General features: G+C 36.0%; 1 protein-coding gene across 3 annotated transcripts; it reads left to right on the forward strand.

The window, feature by feature from the left end:
* Positions 1-164: 164 nt before the first annotated feature.
* LOC105345705 (transmembrane protein 272) lies at positions 165-9,931 on the forward strand. Of its 3 annotated transcripts, none has more exons than XM_011453984.4 (5): positions 165-322; positions 7,290-7,403; positions 7,689-7,748; positions 7,900-8,118; positions 9,254-9,931. In XM_011453984.4, the coding sequence occupies exons 1-5, from the start codon at positions 298-300 to the stop codon at positions 9,445-9,447; spliced, it is 612 nt and encodes a 203-aa protein (XP_011452286.3). In that variant the 5' UTR covers positions 165-297; the 3' UTR covers positions 9,448-9,931. The 3 variants fall into 3 exon arrangements, with proteins under 3 accessions (XP_011452286.3, XP_065934161.1, XP_011452285.2); XM_066078089.1 differs by lacking the exon at positions 165-322 and adding an exon at positions 4,360-4,379; XM_011453983.4 differs by lacking the exon at positions 165-322 and adding an exon at positions 5,185-5,342.
* Positions 9,932-22,837: the final 12,906 nt, after the last annotated feature.

Consider the following 22,837-nt stretch of genomic DNA (forward strand, 5'->3'; position numbering starts at 1 on the left):
TCGGGGTCCGCCGTCCTAATTGTCAATATATCTTAAATATTTGATAAACTTATCATATCACGAGAAGATCAGGAACTGTTCTTAGCGAATTACTGTCCCACCTTTCTACCAGGAAACACAACAGGCCGAATTTAAAGTTCTTACGTCCAAAATATATCGATCCTCTAATTGTATACACGAACTGTTTGCTGTGTATGCCATTCAAAATTTAAGCCGTATTAGGTAGGGAAAAAGAATTACTTACATATTTCACGAACAACGGACCCGCATAGAAAAGGAACACAACACTGGATCGCTATGCAGAGGGTACCCCAATTCTCGGGTGAGTCTATCTAACTCATTCTCATCATGTTGTTCTCTCTCTCTCTCTCTCTCTCTCTCTCTCTCTCTCTCTCATGTCATGATATTAGTTATATTTATTGAAATCTATCTAATATGTAATTAAAAAGTACCACCCTTTTGATAGACTCATTTTAGACTAGAGATGTCCATAGCCTGTTCAATATTTTAATACAGTATGTGAGTGTGATTTCCTTGTTAAATTTTACCGTGATAAGTAATGCATGCGTCTTGTCAGGTATTAAATACCCACGTACCTTACACTGAGAAGTAAGCCTTTAGGCACAAGGCCAGAAAAAGGTCACCATTCTTTATAATTTAAAAATGTACATTGAATGTATATATTATAGGAATTAATTAAAAAAACAAAATCGCGGTAACCATTTGAAAAGAAGAAAGAAGGCATCTACATTCAGTAATTAGGTGAGCGTGGACCAGGGGCATGAAGGGAAATCTAACAACAATCTAACACTCTAAAGCTCAGCAAACTAATATGTATATATACATAATATAACTTTAAAATGATTCGTAAGTCATGTACATGTATGAAGAAAGTTCTCTGTTTGACAACAATACAATGATGAACAGTTCATGAACAGTGATCTATCGGGAGAAAGGAAGTAAAATTCTCCGATTAAATGTCATCATAAGCAAACCCCCAAGAGTCTTTGCTCGTTGTAAAAATAATTATAAGATTTCAGATTGTTCTTATAAATAGCATTTTGTCAAAGCGTAAACATAAAGAGTACATATCAACATGGCAAAGAGTTACTATGGTTAATGGAAGAATACAACAGATTACCCCTGTCGTTAAAATTTGAACATTATTTTGATACATTATCAAAAAAAGATGCAATTACTTTTTGTAGATTTCGAACATGTAATCACCATCTACCCATTGAAAGTGGACGTTGGGCAAATATTCCCAGACATGAAAGATTCTGTGCTCATTGTAATAAGTGCGAAATAGGTGATGAATTTCACTACATACTTAGCTGTAACTCGTTGCAGCAAGAACGCAATCAATGCTTATCAAATATAAATATAAAAATAAAAAATGCTATTAGTTTTAAATTTATAATGGCAAGTACAAAACACTGTTCTTTGAGGAAATTATGTGCTTTTATTAGAAAAATAAATAAAAAATGCTCCCCAGGTTAGAACCCCCATACTTCACATTTGTATTAACGAGTCAGAGTTGTATATGGTTTTTTTTTTCTCTTTCTCTCTCTCTCGCTTACGCATGCATTATTAATTATTAAGAAATACCACATATTGTATTATTATAATCTCTGTGTACCATTGTGCAATGGTGTTGAGATTGAAATAAATGAATGAATGAATGTCGCATCACCTAATTAATTAAATCAAACCAGATCAGCATTGACTGTATCAATGACTTTGAGGTCATGTCATGTTCCTCATCGGCCTGAGGTTGTTGACATGAAGAACAGGGCCACATATCAAATCAGCATGTGTCGACTTACAATGATTATAAAGTAAACTATATAATAGTGTTACGATGACCTAACTGTTGGTCAATGTGTATACCAACATCAATATGGATAAAAGTACATCATATTCATATAGAATCACCATTAAAAAAAACTTTAGTAAACTTTCAAATTGTACAATATTTGACTATGAAATGTATTTAAAGTTCCTAAAGGTTAAAAATGTAAAAGCCCCAATAAGTTTCGAACTCATAACCTGCTGATAAGTACATGTAGCTGTCTCCCAAATCTATTGACTACCCTGTTATAGATCAAAACCGTAAATGCCTTTTGTATAATATCATTCCTAAAAGTATGTACTGTATACCGGCTTTGTTTATATATAAATATTCCTACGCCTACGGGCATGTACTGTATCCTAGTATATTTACATTTTCCAGTGTCTTTGCCTGTGATAACACTACGTATCGATTTTGTACTATATAACCCATAATACAAATGACGCCAAATCGAGGCCCCAGCGGGGTTTGCTTATTAATATTTAAATATGTAATCGTACGATGGCTTAAAATTATATAAATATAAGTAATAAGGAATCATTCTTTGATTATTATGAGATGATAATAATCAAATCTATCATAAAGCCCTTCGGGCTTTATTGGATTTGATCACGCCCCGACCGAAATTATCACCTCATAATACTAAAAGAATGATTCCTTATTCCTTATATCAATCAGGACAGCAACAAATTTAATTCCTTCACTCTTGCTTATCCCAGTTAATGATCCCTAGGATGTAAGGCTTTTATCTCAAATTCAACTGTTCTTTTCTCTTTCTCTTGCTCGTTGGAGTTGTTGAATGAAGGTCTTTTTGTAGCACTTGCCCTTAAGGAGGTTGGCAAGTAAAATAATAGTAATGTCAATCATCCAAAAGCATTTGGATATAAAGACGGGGACCTAAAATGTTCGTTTATTTTATTTGTGACCCATGTCACATGCCATTTTTTTGGAAATATAGGGCCCCAAACAGAAATGATAATTTTTCTGAAATTATTGCTAAAATTTAACATGGAAATTGATAATTTGAAGAAATAAAACAAATATTTATAATTTGAACTATTATTTAGCTATGATTTTAATACAGTATGAAGTTGAACACATGTAGTGACTATAAAAGTAAAATCTAAGTCAAAGTTTAAAAATTCTTGCTTTACTGGTGGCTTCAAAGGCCAATACATAATGAACAAAACAACGGATGTCCCAAAATTTTGGAGTAATCAAATTATAACGCAAATAAAAAAATTATAGTAATGTCATTTTTCTAAAACTTTGCATACATTTAAAAAAAATTACAGTAATGTAATCTTTCTAAAACTTTGCATTATATAGATAATGCCTGTTTGGGAGGGTAACAGTTGAAATTGACACCCCGAGAAAACCATTGTCAACCGACGCGAAGCGGAGGTTTGACAATGGTTTTCGAGGGGTGTCAATTTCAACTGTTATCCTCCCAATAAGGCACTATTTATTTTATTATACTGAATGTCTTAATTTTAGAGAAATTTTTACTGCTGTTATATAGAAATGACGTGAATTCTACGGCGAACTATACGCGCATAATTTACGCGCATGTAACAATTCGTTGTGTTACCCGTTGCCAAGTGTGGTGCTAACGCCGAGGGTAATAGAACGGATTATCATCTGAGTATAAACCAATCAGATTTCAGTATTTAACATGAACGTATAATAAACATTTAATGTCTCATTTAAAAGTAAAAAAAGTAGGGGTCACATCTAAAAAATTTGAGATATAGCATGAAATAAGCTAATTTAGGCAAAAATTGGAGTTAATTTTTTTCTTAACTTCTATGAAATATAAGCTAAATATGCCCAATATATCGATAGAAATATAAAAATATTGTTTAAACATGTTTTTTAAAACATCATGAATATATCGTAACACATCAACTATCTAGAAGTTTTGTCTACGCTGAAAATTGGGAAGCTAAAGTAACCGTACACTAAAACTAGTGAATTTTGTTTTTCTGAAAATTGTTCATTTCCTTAATAAAAACCTTCCGCCACAAAATATAGTCCCTTACCAAACTTTGTAAAAATGTATTTTTTTTTAAACAATTTTATTCCATAAAGTTTATTTGGCATCGTAAAATATAGATATACTACTCGAACTGATATGTGATGCAGAATTTTCAGACCAGAGGTGACCCAAAATGGCTACCCAAAACCTAAGGAGCTATTTAACCTCTTTAAGTTATCGATCAGCGTTTTGTAATGACGGTACCTATGCCCTCTTGATGGCGACTGTTCAGCAGGTGTTCTGTTTGTATTTTCTTGTTTATGCTGGTGTGTTTGACACAAAAGCGCAAGGTCGTCCTCAACGTAAGCCCCAGCGGAACCCCCTTGGATAACTGCAGAACTGTACCTCTACGGGAAATTCGGACCCGTTTTCTGTTTTCTTTCGTTTTACTCAATCGATCAAATGCAGTGCAATCGAAGTTGAAAAGAACTGCAGAAATCAAACATCCTTGTCTATATACTGATACTGTTGGTATAAGTATTTCTATGGGTATGTACTATGTGCCGAAACTGTTGGTATAAGTATTTCTATGGGTATGTACTGTGTACCGATACTGTTGGTATAAGTATTTCTATGGGTATTTACTGTGTACCGGTTCTGTTGGTTTAAGTATTTTTATGGGTATGTACTGTGTAACGATACTGTTGGTATAAGTATTTCTATGGGTATGTACTGTGTACCGATACTGTTGGTATAAGTATTTTTATGGGTATGTACTGTGTACCGATACTGTTGGTATAAGTATTTTTATGGGTATGTCCTGTGTAACGATACTGTTGGTATAAGTATTTCTATGGGTATGTCCTGTGTACCGATACTGTTGGTATAAGTATTCTTGCTAGTGTGTACTCTGTACCGATATTGTTATTATAAGTTGTCTTAAGGGTATTCTCTGTACAACAGTTGTTTAGCGTTCTGGACTGTCTCATTTTCTGTATACATATATAATATTGTTGTTGAAAAGTTATTTAACGCCATGTTGCATATGTTGTCGGCTGCAAATACAAAGTGAATAAAATCTCTACATGGAATGAAATTATAATAATTTCGATGATACATTGAATCAAATCTCAATACATATTTACTCATTTCTATTTATAAATGGGATAACCCGGATATGACCGTGGTCCGGTACGATACAACAACACGGTACATGTTTTTTAATTTTTCTTACAAATTTTAAAAATAAATACATCCTAGGAAACTCACATGTAAAACCCGACATAACTTTTTCCATCATAATTTACGCGTGATCGTGGAGAGAACACACGTACGGGTCTAAGTTAGCAGACGACTTCGATCCTATTTCAAGGCCCTATTCATGTAAACAAAAACAGTTCTATTCTTCACAAGTAACAGCGGAACAGCAAACCCTGGCCAGGATTAAACAAGCTCCGTGCAGTCCTACATAGTCTGTGTGAACAGTCATGTCGGAGGAAAAACAAATTCTAGGTATGTAGAGCTGGCCATTTAGTGAGCGTAGATGTTCATTTGTAAAACAAAAGCTGAACTCCTTATATACAACAGTATTCATGTATATCAATACTGTTGTATACAAGTAGTTATTGGGTTCTGCGTGTTTTGATATTCGCCGACACTTATGATTAAATGTTAGAATGGTATATACATGACGTAGGCCTATGTAAAATATGAAAAGACCAGTGTCAAAGGGTTAAATTGTTTCAAACTAACGAACTAAACCCCTTTAACAGTTTAACGCGGACCTGCATGCAATTGATTTTTACGGTGTGTACACCACGACGAGGCAAACACAGGAATGTCAATGTAATGGAAAGAAAGGTAGATCAGTTCTATACCGTTTGGCGAAAAATTCTAATAATTATATATTTGAAGAATAACATATGTACATTTACTAGTATATATATTCTCTCTCTCTCTCTCTCTCTCTCTCTCTCTCTCTCTCTCTCTCTCTCTCTCTCTCTCTCTCTCTCTCTCTCTCTCTCTCTCTCTCTCTCTCTCTCTCCGAATATGAATTGAATCCTAGCTGTCATGGCCACTTTCTTGATGTCAACTATTTTCCCTTTTTATTGATAATTATATATTTGCACATAATAAATGCGAAAACTACAGTTCATATGCATGTTGTACATTACGGATATTGCATGTTCTGATTGGACGGTAAAGCAAAATTTACAGTGTGTGACAGCATACTAGTAATGGACCATTATCTGAATGATAAAATCTGACGGTACAGCAAGTATGAATCCAATAATTTTGTTTAATATGAAGAAGGAGTGTGATCCATTGGGAATCGATTGATCTGTACATGTGTGACAGACGACAGCCACCAGACACACAGCTGGTTATTGAGCAAGCAACTACTGTTATCTGATGATTATATACCTGATGTACATGTAGGATATATATGTTATTGACAAAAAAGGCAAAAACCTTCATCTTATTATGATATACTAATACATACATTATAAGTTACTAATCGAACAGTTCGTTCGTTCACCGGTTCGTTATATACTGGTACTTGTATGCCCGTTTTTATGCCCGTAATACATAGATTTATTTTTTCAAGGCTACACGCCACCTGATTACTTTCATGTGACTCGCTCGCCGTTAAAGATGAGAAAATTTAAAAAGAACAAAAAAACCCCCCCAAAACCCTGAAAAAACCTAAAGCAAAATAAAGAGAAAACAGACAAAAGAATGATGAATATTTAAAGAATTGTTTAAAAAGTCTTTACAGCGGAGTTCAAACAACAACTTTTTTGTTTTTTTAACCAGCGACACTTTACGCGTTTTTGATCAGTAGAAGTCTTGTCTCTTGTTCTACTTCGTTTACAGTATATGACCTTGATATCCTTGAAACAACGGGTCGTTATATATGGTATATACACATGTATATAGTATGTAGTAGTCGTGTGTTTTCTGTAGGAGGGGATCTCAACATCTCAAGATCTGTTATTCTAGCATAGAGTACATGTACAAGTAGATAAGTAGAAAAATTGTAACAGCCCATCGTTGGTTTTTCAGTAGAATCTGAAAGCATTATCCACGTGACGTTTCTGTCATACACGTATGTACATCTTCGTAAGCTGCTAACAGTCTTAACCCGAATGCATGTGCTAATATTGGATTATTTAGTAAATAGGTACAGTTACAATAAGATATACTACAGTAGTTGATTACCTTCATCAAAATATACAGATAAATACATTTTGGTACATGTTGCACCATCTCTCTCAGGCTTGGATATCAAGACTCTTTTTACAATGGTTGAAAAGTCTTTAGTTTCACACGCGTTTGTCATGTACAGCAAACGGCTCAACTTAAACTGATGTTTTGCTCATTTTGGTGAATGGATCCGAGTACAAACTTTTTTTAAGCAAAGACAAGGAATAATGCAATAGTTGATTGTTTTTCCAGATGAGCCACCCCCGTCCTACGAGTCCCTGTACGGTAAAATCAAACGGGCCAAGGTCGAGTCGGACAACAATGTGGGCTTCTTCAGAACTGTGGCAGGACTGCTGTTTGCTTCAGGTAACAAATGATTCTCCCAACTTCACGTCAGACAAACATACTTGAATGTAGAATTTCATATGATAATGATGATAGGTTTGTTAACAGATGTTTTTTAACATGTAAATTGTTGCGACTGGTGATACTAGTAACTAAAAACACTTTTTTTGAATAGGTATAATGTTGCGACTGATAACAAAATTATTTTAGGTTGAGATCTTTTTGGGAAAACATTTTATAACAAAATGTCTGTAGTGTCTGTTCGTACGTTACATGTAGACGGTGAAATTACCCTGTCTCTTTCAGTGGGCTGTACCATCTGTCTTGTGATGGTTTTGGCCATCCCGGTAGCTAACATTGTTATTGGTGAGTACTAAAAGAAGGTCATTAGAATTCAGAACCAAGAAAACTATCTTATTAAACCAACTTGGAGCTTATTTTTCAAATTTCTATAAACCTATTATAGGCAATACATATTTTATTGAAAAAGCCTGTGGAACATATGAAATCGTTACAGGTGCCCTTTACCGAGACAAGTGTCCCTTGGAGCGGTTCATCCCGATCTATCTGATTGTGTCCGGGGCCGTGGGAATCGTCTACAATGTGTTCGGGATCCTCCGTAAGCTTGCCAAGAGCAGGAACGGGGAGGGGGAGGAGGAGGAGGACCGCCCGGGGGTCTTCACCAGCATCTGTAACTGCCTGTTTGGCTGCTTCCTGTTCGCCTGGTTCATCGCAGGTAAAAAAAAAAAATCTAACGTCAGGTACGCCGTCCCTGTGGTTATTTCATCCAGTAAGTCCCGATGACAAGGAAGGACAACTCTAGCTACTGTAGCGTTAGATTTCATTGGTCAATGCAATCTCAGCGAGATTAATCGAGAATGGAAAATTTTGACGGACCTCTTTCAAAAATTTTCAGTCTCGACGAATCTCGCTTAGATTAAGGTTAATAATAATGTTCAGGGAAATCTACATGTCATGCATTATATGACGTCAGAGATTTCATAGGTTACTAATAATCAATAGGTGTTACATGACTTGACTTCAGATTTCATAGTTTTTTTCTAAAGAAAATAATATCGTGTGACGTCATACAGTTCAAAGAACTAATATAGTGTTTTATTTTACAGGTGAATCAATTATAAATTATTTGACAATCCACTGGTAAAGATAATTCAAAATTTTCTACAGATAAAAGTACCCTACAAGGTCCTCTTAGTGTTATACTATTAGTAACTGACATCTCAAAGTGCCTACAAGTTTTAAAAAACGCTTATATCACGTATTTACATTTAATTAGTTTGGTTTTTTTTTCTGAAAAAACTCGTACATGCAAGTCAGACATAAACAAAGCAGACTTGCAAAGTTTACAGGTATGGCCAGATTGCATCTTACCTGATGACTAAATTGCTTTATTCATAGAGGTCACACGCACTCGGAGCATAGTTTCCCCAATTCATTTTTTTTGTTGGGTGGAAATGATAAATCGGGGGATGTCAAACACACTTATTTTTCCTGCTTAGAGCCATTTTAATAAGACCTTGGACTTTCGTTGGACATAACTATTTTTGCACCGAAACAAGTTTAAAATGACGCTGGTTTAGTAAAACATGCATATATTGCGAAGTCTTAGCACAAGCCAGACAAATCTTGTTGGTTTCAAAGAGCCATGGCTGAGTGGCCAGCAATGAAATAGACAGGCCCACCTCACATTGCTGTTTGACACAACTGCCCAAAGTCCAAGCTCTTGTTAAAATGGTTCTATACAGAGTAACACTTAGGTATATAAAGTTAAAAGTAGGTTGTTTAACAGTTAGATTATTCTTTGATCAGTGTACGTGAGTACCTAATCCTGATGGTTGTTCATTACACAGGTAACGTTTGGATCTACAGTAACTACGATGACTGGTCCAAGGATGCAAGTGACGTGGACAAGTACTGCCACCCCACGTGTTACCTGTACGCGTTCTGGACAACGACCGCCGTCTACATCATGACCGGTGCCACCATTGTACTGGGGTGTTGCTCCGCCTGTATTGCTGCCTGCTGCAGCTGTTTCCAGGACTAAAGGACGAAAGAAAGGGAGAGATGTTTTTACCGAGACATATCGCGAAGATCGCCGCGGGTTTTTACATTGTTTTACATGTTTTCATTGACAAGAATGCTAAATGATGCTGCATTGTCTGAACTAAATGACAAGAAACAGAGAGACAGAACAATTGTTGAAGACTCTACATGTTGAAATGTTGACGTGTCGATGGTTACTTATGTGGAATGATTTGATTTGCGCTCAGTCGTCTATGTTTGTTTGTTTTTTGATGATTATCATAATATTTAATCCCTATCAGTTACTTTTTTTTCTTTGATATATTACAGTCTATGAGAGTGTCACGGAAGTAATATTTATATATACCTGTATATCTAATGAAGAACTACGTGATCCGGTGTTTTACTGGCAAGGTTCCATAAACCTTTCCATCTTGTTTACACTGTACATGTCTTGTTGTATTGTGTCATTGTATAAAGTATGGAAATTAAATTATTTATCTAAGCATTGGTTTTTTCTGGAAATGGTATAGCATAAACCATAGTCAGCTTCAAAAGGGGAAAATAACCAAAAGGAATAGACAACCACAAGTAAGACAGCAAGAGTCAAAGACAACAAAAGGAATAGACAACCACAAGTAAGACAGAAAGAGTCAAAGACAACAAAAGGAATATACAACCACAAGTAAGACAGCAAGAGTCAAAGACAACAAAAGGAATATACAACCACAAGTAAGACAGCAAGAGTCAAAGACAACAAAAGGAATAGACAACCACAAGTAAGACAGCAAGAGTCAAAGACAACAAAAGGAATAGACAACCACAAGTAAGACAGCAAGAGTCAAAGACAACAAAAGGAATAGACAACCACAAGTAAGACAGCAAGAGTCAAAGACAACAAAAGGAATAGACAAATACAAGTAAGACAGCAAGTGTCAAAGACAACAAAAGGAATAGACAACCACAAGTAAGACAGCAAGAGTCAAAGACAACAAAAGGAATAGACAACCACAAGTAAGACAGCAAGAGTCAAAGACAACAAAAGGAATAGACAACCACAAGTAAGACAGCAAGAGTCAAAGACAACAAAAGCTTAGAAACAACAGAGTTATAGACAAGGGAGGCAACTACGTGTTCGGAGAAAACAACTGTGACCGACAACAAAAGTAGGAACAAGAGGCCCATGGGTCACATCGCTCACCTGAGGAACAATAGGTATGATAAATCAGCTTCATAGAGTCATAATACAGACTATCTGGACAATGTACAAAAGTACATGTAGATCTTGTATAAATAAAATCCATTTTCCCCCTGGAAATTCTTATGTTTATAATCATTAGTCCCTTTTCTAACAGGATGATTTTATAATCATATCACATGTTTAGTATTGCAATTCTCAAAAAGATCATTAACAATTGTTTATATATGTGATATAAACCTACATCAAACTCTGAACCTTCTTGTAAGGCCGAAGAACTGTCGTGAGGCCAAAGTCTTAACAACTATAAAGAATCATCTGGCTGATTAGTTTCTGAGAAGAAGATTTTTAAAGATTTACTCTACATATTCCTATGTTAAACTTTGACCCCCCCCCCTCCAAAGTGACCCCACCCTACCCCCGGGGATCATGATTTTCACAACTTTGAATCTACACTACCTGAGGATGCTTCCTCACAAGTTTCAGCTTTCCTGGCTTAATGGTTCTTGAGGAGAAGATTTTTAAAGATTTACTCTATATATTTCAATGTTAAACTTCGACCCCCCATTGTGGCCCCACCCTACTCTCGGGGGTCATGACTTTCACAACTTTGAATCAACACTACCTGAAGATGCTTCCAAACAACTTTCAGCTTTCTTGGCTGATTAATTTTTGAGAAGAATATTTTTAAAGATTTACTCTATATATTCAAATGTAAAACTTCGACACCCCATTGTGCCCCCCCCTACCCCTGGGGGTCATGATTTTCACAACTTTGAATCTACACTACCTGAGGATGCTTCCACACAAGTTTCAGCTTTCCTGGCTGATTAGTTTTTGAGAAGAAGATTTTTAAAGATTTACTTTATATATTCCAATGTAAAGCTTCGACCCCCCCCCCCCCCATTGTGCCCCCCCTACCCCTGGGGGTCATGATTTTCACAACTTTGAATCTACACTACCTGAGGATGCTTCCACACAAGTTTCAGCTTTCCTGGCTGATTAATTTTTGAGAAGAAGATTTTTAAAGATTTACTCTATATATTCCTATGTTAAACCTCGACCCCCCATTGTGGCCCCACCCTACCCCTGGGGATCATGATTTTCAAAACTTTGAATTTATACTACCTGAGGATGCTTCCACACAAGTTTCAGTTTTCCTGGCTTAATGGTTCTTGAGAAGAAGATTTTTGAAAATTTCTCAAAAATTTTCATTAATTTCTAATTATCTCCCCTTGAAAAGGGTTTGGCCTCAATTGTCCAAACTTTGAATGCCCTTTGCCTAAGGATGATTTATGCTGGGTTTGGTTGAAATTGGCCCAGTAGTTTTTGAGAAGATGTTGAAAATGTGAAAAGTTTATGGACAGTCGGACGGACCGACGGACGACAGACAAAATGTGATCAAAAAGCTCCCTTGAGCTTTCAGCTCAGGTGAGCTAAAAACCAAAAATGTTATAAGCCAACAATGTGTTATAGACAACTAACGTATTGTCAATACAAAGTATGAGAGAAACTACGTGCTTAAGATTGTGAAAGTGTAAAAGACAAAGCATTGGCATTCAAGTGTTACAGAAAACTTAGAGAGGTTACAATTCAGCCAAGTGTTAATGTATTATGAAAACCAAAGTATTAAGACATCTAAGGGTTAAATTCAACTAATTATAAACAACAAAGTGAAAGCGATAACAAATGAAGACAACTAATTGTGAGAGTCCAGTAAGAGTAAAATTTGTGTGGAACAACTTTTTGACACAACCAAGGGCTATATAGACAACAAAATAGAGAAACACAAAAGTGCAAGAGATAACTAGTGTGAGAAATAACTAATTGTGAGAGTGTGTGTAAAAGACAACCGTTGGTTATAGAAACCAAAGTATTAGAGAAACAATCAATGGTTACAGACAACCATTAATCAAAGTACTCAAAGTACTGAGAGACGGAGGCATCATTGCGGAGGAGATTAATCTAATAATTCGAAGTATTGAAGTACCGACGGGAGTTGATTTCATCGATTGATATTTATCTTAAAATTAACAATATGTAATTTCGCATGCCAAGTAGTTTCTTATCCGTAATCAAATAACGCATAATTTCATAAAATGAATTTTCGGGCTTTTCCGACAATTTTAAGAATTCTAGGAAAACATAATATGAATCATGTTGCGTAATATTTTAAGATAGAATAAATTCCATCAAACTATGTATTAGTAATGTAAATATTTCATGAAAATTATATGGATCCAAGCAATATTTAACTATAATAATATTTAATGCTTCAGAATGCATTACATCGAATTTATCGATTATTTTCGAGAACAAGGTCTTGTCAGCGGCGATGATCTGTGGTTAGGTCCAAACAAAGTTTCACTTCCGGTTTGCCAGAGTAACTGCATAGAAGAGTTGATAAAAATCAACTCCCAAAAATAATAATGGTTTTTTCTTCTTCAAATTTTATGGTATATAAGGTTTAGGGTATTAATTAAGAGTTTGCAATTCTAAATACTACAGGACAGAAACTACTTTGCTAATATATTCATGGTCTTTTATGGAATATGCAAAAACAAATTACTAACAAAAAATATTTTGTTAGTTAGTACTTAACCTAATTATTCACAATATATACTAAAATTTATGATAAATAATCAATAAAAACATCTGAACAGTGAATTTTTTTTTATATATATGAAAAAAAATCGTTCATGCTTAACCACCTAATGTAACATGTAACAAAGTATGGAAATTAAATTATTTATCTAAGCATTGGTTTTTTCTGGAAATGGTATAGCATAAACCATAGTCAGCTTCAAAAGGGGAAAATAACCAAAAGGAATAGACAACCACAAGTAAGACAGCAAGAGTCAAAGACAACAAAAGGAATAGACAACCACAAGTAAGACAGAAAGAGTCAAAGACAACAAAAGGAATATACAACCACAAGTAAGACAGCAAGAGTCAAAGACAACAAAAGGAATATACAACCACAAGTAAGACAGCAAGAGTCAAAGACAACAAAAGGAATAGACAACCACAAGTAAGACAGCAAGAGTCAAAGACAACAAAAGGAATAGACAACCACAAGTAAGACAGCAAGAGTCAAAGACAACAAAAGGAATAGACAACCACAAGTAAGACAGCAAGAGTCAAAGACAACAAAAGGAATAGACAAATACAAGTAAGACAGCAAGTGTCAAAGACAACAAAAGGAATAGACAACCACAAGTAAGACAGCAAGAGTCAAAGACAACAAAAGGAATAGACAACCACAAGTAAGACAGCAAGAGTCAAAGACAACAAAAGGAATAGACAACCACAAGTAAGACAGCAAGAGTCAAAGACAACAAAAGCTTAGAAACAACAGAGTTATAGACAAGGGAGGCAACTACGTGTTCGGAGAAAACAACTGTGACCGACAACAAAAGTAGGAACAAGAGGCCCATGGGTCACATCGCTCACCTGAGGAACAATAGGTATGATAAATCAGCTTCATAGAGTCATAATACAGACTATCTGGACAATGTACAAAAGTACATGTAGATCTTGTATAAATAAAATCCATTTTCCCCCTGGAAATTCTTATGTTTATAATCATTAGTCCCTTTTCTAACAGGATGATTTTATAATCATATCACATGTTTAGTATTGCAATTCTCAAAAAGATCATTAACAATTGTTTATATATGTGATATAAACCTACATCAAACTCTGAACCTTCTTGTAAGGCCGAAGAACTGTCGTGAGGCCAAAGTCTTAACAACTATAAAGAATCATCTGGCTGATTAGTTTCTGAGAAGAAGATTTTTAAAGATTTACTCTACATATTCCTATGTTAAACTTTGACCCCCCCCCCTCCAAAGTGACCCCACCCTACCCCCGGGGATCATGATTTTCACAACTTTGAATCTACACTACCTGAGGATGCTTCCTCACAAGTTTCAGCTTTCCTGGCTTAATGGTTCTTGAGGAGAAGATTTTTAAAGATTTACTCTATATATTTCAATGTTAAACTTCGACCCCCCATTGTGGCCCCACCCTACTCTCGGGGGTCATGACTTTCACAACTTTGAATCAACACTACCTGAAGATGCTTCCAAACAACTTTCAGCTTTCTTGGCTGATTAATTTTTGAGAAGAATATTTTTAAAGATTTACTCTATATATTCAAATGTAAAACTTCGACACCCCATTGTGCCCCCCCCCTACCCCTGGGGGTCATGATTTTCACAACTTTGAATCTACACTACCTGAGGATGCTTCCACACAAGTTTCAGCTTTCCTGGCTGATTAGTTTTTGAGAAGAAGATTTTTAAAGATTTACTTTATATATTCCAATGTAAAGCTTCGACCCCCCCCCCCCCCATTGTGCCCCCCCTACCCCTGGGGGTCATGATTTTCACAACTTTGAATCTACACTACCTGAGGATGCTTCCACACAAGTTTCAGCTTTCCTGGCTGATTAATTTTTGAGAAGAAGATTTTTAAAGATTTACTCTATATATTCCTATGTTAAACCTCGACCCCCCATTGTGGCCCCACCCTACCCCTGGGGATCATGATTTTCAAAACTTTGAATTTATACTACCTGAGGATGCTTCCACACAAGTTTCAGTTTTCCTGGCTTAATGGTTCTTGAGAAGAAGATTTTTGAAAATTTCTCAAAAATTTTCATTAATTTCTAATTATCTCCCCTTGAAAAGGGTTTGGCCTCAATTGTCCAAACTTTGAATGCCCTTTGCCTAAGGATGATTTATGCTGGGTTTGGTTGAAATTGGCCCAGTAGTTTTTGAGAAGATGTTGAAAATGTGAAAAGTTTATGGACAGTCGGACGGACCGACGGACGACAGACAAAATGTGATCAAAAAGCTCCCTTGAGCTTTCAGCTCAGGTGAGCTAAAAACCAAAAATGTTATAAGCCAACAATGTGTTATAGACAACTAACGTATTGTCAATACAAAGTATGAGAGAAACTACGTGCTTAAGATTGTGAAAGTGTAAAAGACAAAGCATTGGCATTCAAGTGTTACAGAAAACTTAGAGAGGTTACAATTCAGCCAAGTGTTAATGTATTATGAAAACCAAAGTATTAAGACATCTAAGGGTTAAATTCAACTAATTATAAACAACAAAGTGAAAGCGATAACAAATGAAGACAACTAATTGTGAGAGTCCAGTAAGAGTAAAATTTGTGTGGAACAACTTTTTGACACAACCAAGGGCTATATAGACAACAAAATAGAGAAACACAAAAGTGCAAGAGATAACTAGTGTGAGAAATAACTAATTGTGAGAGTGTGTGTAAAAGACAACCGTTGGTTATAGAAACCAAAGTATTAGAGAAACAATCAATGGTTACAGACAACCATTAATCAAAGTACTCAAAGTACTGAGAGACGGAGGCATCATTGCGGAGGAGATTAATCTAATAATTCGAAGTATTGAAGTACCGACGGGAGTTGATTTCATCGATTGATATTTATCTTAAAATTAACAATATGTAATTTCGCATGCCAAGTAGTTTCTTATCCGTAATCAAATAACGCATAATTTCATAAAATGAATTTTCGGGCTTTTCCGACAATTTTAAGAATTCTAGGAAAACATAATATGAATCATGTTGCGTAATATTTTAAGATAGAATAAATTCCATCAAACTATGTATTAGTAATGTAAATATTTCATGAAAATTATATGGATCCAAGCAATATTTAACTATAATAATATTTAATGCTTCAGAATGCATTACATCGAATTTATCGATTATTTTCGAGAACAAGGTCTTGTCAGCGGCGATGATCTGTGGTTAGGTCCAAACAAAGTTTCACTTCCGGTTTGCCAGAGTAACTGCATAGAAGAGTTGATAAAAATCAACTCCCAAAAATAATAATGGTTTTTTCTTCTTCAAATTTTATGGTATATAAGGTTTAGGGTATTAATTAAGAGTTTGCAATTCTAAATACTACAGGACAGAAACTACTTTGCTAATATATTCATGGTCTTTTATGGAATATGCAAAAACAAATTACTAACAAAAAATATTTTGTTAGTTAGTACTTAACCTAATTATTCACAATATATACTAAAATTTATGATAAATAATCAATAAAAACATCTGAACAGTGAATTTTTTTTTATATATATGAAAAAAAATCGTTCATGCTTAACCACCTAATGTAACATGTAGGTAATACTTGCATGATCTCAATCTCGCATAGCTGTTGTTCTTTTTCTTTTGCAGAATGAACGATACGATTGCAGAGAGTGATCAGATATATATATTTCTAAGCGTTAGTTTAATCATTTCAGGCGGACCAAAAAGAAAATATTGCTAGCTCAGCCTTTTGATCAACAGCTTAGCGCATCAACTGTAAACATTTCATCGTGACTTTCTGCAAGGGATGAAAATATTACGAATTTATACAGATTTTACTTGTGGGGTAAACAAAATTTAAGAGATATAAATTTAGAATTTCGGAAAAATATTTAACACGCAATTGCGAGCTTTTTTGCTGTAAAAAAGATCTTTCAGTATATGCACGACTTTATTCTTTTATCTAACTATTGTTAAAAAAGGGAAATATCCAAGATGAAGAGAATTCGCTGTAATATCTTTTTAAAGCTAAATTTAAAATAAAATATCGCGGTAGGTCTTGTAATACCCCGTACTTCACTTTTAAAAGAAAATATGTACATTCTGTAAAATGTTTTTACACTTTTTTCAAGCGAAATTCTCGTATCAGCTTGCAAAAACACACTGACTTCCCAACTTACTTTGAAATGGACAGCGCTGGCCAGACAATGCAGGATTAATCAAACTCACAGCATGTGGCCTGGGTACTATACCTATGCACACACTGAATGTGTGTGTGTAGGGGGGGGTGGGTGGCGTTGCGTTAAAGGGTGTAATCTGGATGTTTAATTTATTTGTTTCACTATCCTTATAGTAGGTTTAGTATGCATGCCAAGTAAAGCTAAACTAAAATGTGCCATGCTACGATCACGGTTGTCTGTACTTAATTGGGGGAATACTCAAGATCGCATAGCAGTGGTTCAACTTGTTGAATAATCATTTTATTGGATCGATGCCGGGGGCGGGAGTGTAGCTTTTATAATACTTAGAAAGATATATCTCCGCAGGAGATTAATTGATAGTGCGCAAGTAATATACGATACAGACTAAGAACCACGCCGTGTTTATCCATTGAATCTCATAATTATTCAATATTTCGGTCAACACAAGATGGTTCTTGAGGAATCCTCATTATTTGACGTCACGGACAGGAAGCTGTATAAAAAGTACAAATAGCCACTAAACGATTACACACCATTGCTATTCTTAAACTGATGCATATTCATACTTACTTGGAATTTGACATGTAAACTAAAATTTTCGAGAGAAATTATGTTTATTGATCGCAATATGTATAGTTCTTTTTGTTGTAAATGCAAATAAGATGTTTATTTCAATAATAATATTGAAATGTGAATCCCAAACGAATATTGCAATTTTTGCCGCTAGGTGGTGTCCGTCAAATCCACTATCGACGTCACATGTGAGCTGACCGGTAGCAATAGAGGAGGCTCAGAGAGCCTCCGTCTAAAAAGGACAGAAATCTAGTTGTAAGAAACAATTGAAACGAATGTAATAGAGAAAACCAAGTATGAGAGACAATCAAGTGTGAAAGACAAGCGGTTGCTAAAGAAAACCGAATGAGGAATAAAACAAAAGGTTAAAGAGACACCAAATAATATACAATTATATATATAATTATATATATTTCTTAATTCCTTTTATAGCTTTCAGGGTTTACAATTTGCATATTGCAGATGGTGTTCGTGCCATTATGATTATGCTATATACTCAGATTTTTTTTTTCATCTTTTACATGCACAAAACCTGTTGCATGCATTACAACATCTCAATTTAATATTAGTTTACACAAAGAAGGGGGAGTCTTCAACCCATTAGATTTTAAATAGTCTTTTACCTTATATAAAGCTTTAAAACTGTTGATTATTTGATACTCCATTTTGATAACATTGAATTTGGTTTCAGCACTAAAAACAGCTGCTATGTAAAGGAATATACATTCCCTGAGAACTATCAAAAGGATGTAACATTAACATACCCGCGTTCTGAAATACGTTGCCGGTCCAATAGATTGCAGTCTATTGACCGGCGGTCCAATAGATCGCAGTCTATTGACAGGCAGTCCAATAGATCGAAGTCTATTGACCGGCAATTCAAAATAGACGCAAATATTTAATTTGTAATAAAACAACAAAATCCCTTTGATTAGGTAATAATATACTCTACCAAGTATGGTAACAACACACGGCTAGAAAAGTTATGAATGAAAATCAAAGTTCATAGACAACAATGAGATGCTATAACCAACCACGTTAAAAGACAATCGATGTTTTTAGAGACAACCAGATATGTCAGAGACCAAATACTATAACAGATACATGTAACAAAGTGTGAGACAAATAAAGTTAACAACGGAGCCAAAGGTAAGAAAAAAAATCAGTGTGATTTGGTTAGACATCAACACATGTTTGAAGATAACAGTTAGAGACAACCAAGTTGTAATTAAAATCAAATCCCGGAAGTATCACCGTAGTTATTTCCCTTTTCACGCTCTCCGTTCCGTGTTCGTTTCTTAGCAGGTCACTGTAATAACTCATGCAGCCATGTTGCATAACCGGATAAACTAAACTTTATTCAACTTCTTACATAAGAGAGTTCCAACAATGTAACAGATCGTACACAAGATAATTCTGATTATATTACATCCTCCCTTTTATGAAATTCAACACTCTGATTTATATTTAGCTTATAATTGTGTTAATTGGAGATTAGAATGAAATACATAGTTAAGTTAATTCAAATGAGTTGTACAAATAAAATATTATCAGATCCAATGTTCAATATTGTTCTTACTGCAAATTAGGCTGGACAAATTTCAGAATGACTAGAAATACACTGACTAGTGTAACATCAACTAAACGTAATTAACTAACATAACAAATGAGTTTTAACTGACTAGGGATTATTATGCCCTTTCACATAATAGATAATCACACGGAATAGTCGGATAAGTACTTTGGCTTTGTGACGGCTCGTCCGGAACGTGTACATCTTCGCTGTGTATCTTGTGCTTGTCCTGGCTCGGACTTCTGCTCAACCTTTGGCTTCTCCTCTGGTAATGCTGGTTTTGGCTTTGCTGGTGGTAAATGGTTTGCCGATGGGTTTCTCAGGATCGGAACTTCAAGAGTGGGCGACGCAAATCCTTCATGTTTGGGTTTGATCACATGCGGGTCTTCCCTTGTCTTCATCAGTTTACAGTTGTTCCTGCGGTACGTTCTTCCCTGACTGCCAGCTTCAACAATATGAGAACGTGGATGTACAGAGGCTGACACGTAGGTTGCTGGTTTCCAACCATCAGGTGTTTGAATGCGTATGGAATCTCCAAGTTCACACTGTGGTCTTGGTTTTGCACTTTGGTCATAATAGAATTTTTGCTTCTGTTTGTATTCCATAAGACGAGTAGAGACTAGGTTTGGTTCTATAATGCATGGCTTTCGCAATGTGTCACTGATGGGTATCAGTGTCTTAGCTCGCCTGGACATAAGACGTTGCATTGGTGATCCGATTTCGTTATCCCTGGGGGTGTTGCGTAGATCAAGTAGCCCTAAGTACATATCATCTCCAGACTCTGTGCATTTCTTTAAGATGTTCTTGATTGTTTGTACTGATCTTTCTGCAAGTCCATTTGATTGTGGATGTAATGGTGATGATGTGACATGGTCGATCCCAAATGCTCTTGTAAACTCTTTGAACTCTTGGCATGCAAACTGTGGACCATTGTCACTCACTAATATGTCCATTATACCATAACGAGCAATACACTCCTTGATCTTTGTTATGACAGTTTTCGCTCTGGTGTCCCTTTCTAACTCTGTTACTTCAATAAAGTTTGAGTAGTAATCAACTAGGATGAGGAAATGACGATTATCAAGCTCAAATAAATCGGTTCCAACTTTGCTCCACGGAAGTGAAGGTATAGGATGAATCATCATTGGTTCCCTTTGTGGTTTGTTTCTATGTGTTAAACATGCACTGCATCTGCTGACAACATCTTCAATCTGTTTGTTCATTCCTGGCCAGAACACTAATTCTCTAGCTTTCTGTTTGCTCTTAAGGATCCCTTGGTGAGAACTGTGGATTGTCTTCAATGTTACTGTTCTTAGTTCTGACGGTATGACTGTACGCTCCCCACGATAGATGAGTCCATTGTAAGTAGATAGTTCATCACGAAAGTCCCAAAATGGCATGACTTCAAGTGGTACATCACATTTCCTCTCTGGCCATCCTTGGCAAATAACTTGTTTCAGAATTTGTAGTTGTTGATCTTTCTTCGTAGATTCGACTAGTGTTTCATGGTTTGTATACGATAAGGTTTCAGCTACCATGACCATCATGTCATCATCTATCAGCCTTTCGTCACTGTTCTCTAATGGCAGTCGGCTTAGACAGTCTGCCAATCCAATTTCTTTGCCTTTAATGTAGATGAGATTGAACTCATAAGGCTGTAATCTTAACATCATTTTTTGTATCCTCATTGGTGCTGTATGAATTGGTTTTTTCATGATGGCTTCCAGTGGTTTATGGTCAGTTTCTATTGTCACATTAGACTTCCCATACAGCAGTTTGTGGAAACGTTCACATCCGAAGACTACCGCCAACATCTCTTTCTCGATTTGCGCGTATCTCTGTTCTGCTGAGGTTAGAGCTCGAGATGCATAGGCCACAACTCCATTTTCCTGCAAAATCGCTGCTCCTAAGCCTTTCATTGATGCATCAACGGTAACAGTCACTGGTCGAGTGACGTCAAACTACTTCAAGACATCTGTAGAGGTAAGTGCTTTCTTGACATTAGTGAATGCTTGTTTCGATTCAACGTCCCAGTTCCAAGTTTCACTTGTTTTCATTTTCCGTAGCGGAGCTGTGAGTTCACTTAGTCTTGGAATAAACTTGGCAAGGTAAGCTAACATACCAAGTACTGTCTCAAGTTCCCCTCTGTCTTCTGGGTCCTTCATCTCAAGAATTGCTTTTACTCTGCCTGCTGATGGTTTCAAGCCTTCTCCTGTGAGACGATGGCCAACATAGTCAACTTCCGGTTTCACAAGTTCACACTTAGCTGAGTTTAACTTCAATCCGATGGTTCGGGCTTTTTCCAATACCTTTTTGAGTCGGTCAGTGTGCTCTTCCAAGGTCTTTCCGTGAACTAATATGTCATCTATTACGATTTCTACTCCTTCCATGCTGCCAAAATGAGTCACCATTTCCCTCTGAAAAACTTCACCGGAACATTTCAACCCCATTGGAATACGAAGGTATCGGTATCTTCCAAAGGGTGTGTTAAATGTTGTTAACATAGAACTGGTCTTAGACAATTTGATCTGATAGTAGCCCATGTTAGCATCCAAGGTTGAAAAATACTTGCTTCCGTGCAATCTTGTCACAATATCTTCAATACTGTTCATTGGATAATGTTCACGCATAATTGCCTTGTTGAGATCTGATGGGTCTATGCAAATTCGCACGCGGCCATTTTTCTTCCGCACACATACCATACTGTTGACCCATGGAGTTGGTTCTGTTACTGGAGATATGATGCCACAACGAACTAAGTTGTCAAGCTCAAGTTTTACTTGATCACGAATAGCTACTGGAATAGCTCTTGGTGCGTGAATTACGGGTGCCACTGTTTTGTCGATTTTTATTTCGTATTCGCCAGGAAGGCATCCAATGTCCTGTCCAATGACATCTGCATAGTCTTTCCTTAATTGCTCAGTAGCGGTACTGACATTGACACTGTTAACTCTTGCAATCAGGCCAAATAGAATGCTGTCTTTCCTACCAAGTAACTGTAAGGGTCGAGGATTGTCAATCACTTGGAAACTAACTAGTCTTTCTGTGTCCTTGTATTTACATGGTAAGCTTATCTGTCCAAATGCTTTAACTTTGGTGCTTACGCCATTGATAATAACGTTACTATCAGTGATCGGAGCAACGGACGAAAATTTCTCGGCACTTGTTTTGGATAATATGTTGCACTGTGCACCGCTATCAATGTCCAAGGTTAATTTCTTGTTGCCAATGTCAAATGTAACTTTCCAATCACCGGTTGACTCTGAATTAGTATCTGTACTC

The sequence above is a fragment of the Magallana gigas genome, chromosome 3, assembly GCF_963853765.1.
Source record: "Magallana gigas chromosome 3, xbMagGiga1.1, whole genome shotgun sequence".
Classification (NCBI taxonomy): Eukaryota; Metazoa; Mollusca; class Bivalvia; order Ostreida; family Ostreidae; genus Magallana; species Magallana gigas.

Bases quoted from the DNA above. Each gene is read 5' to 3' on its own strand.
- LOC105345705 (XM_011453984.4), top strand. From the start codon at position 298: ATGCAGAGGGTACCCCAATTCTCGG. The intron at 323-7,289 runs GTGAGTCTATCT...TTGTTTTTCCAG, and splicing joins GAGGGTACCCCAATTCTCGG to ATGAGCCACCCCCGTCCTAC. The intron at 7,404-7,688 runs GTAACAAATGAT...TGTCTCTTTCAG, and splicing joins AGGACTGCTGTTTGCTTCAG to TGGGCTGTACCATCTGTCTT.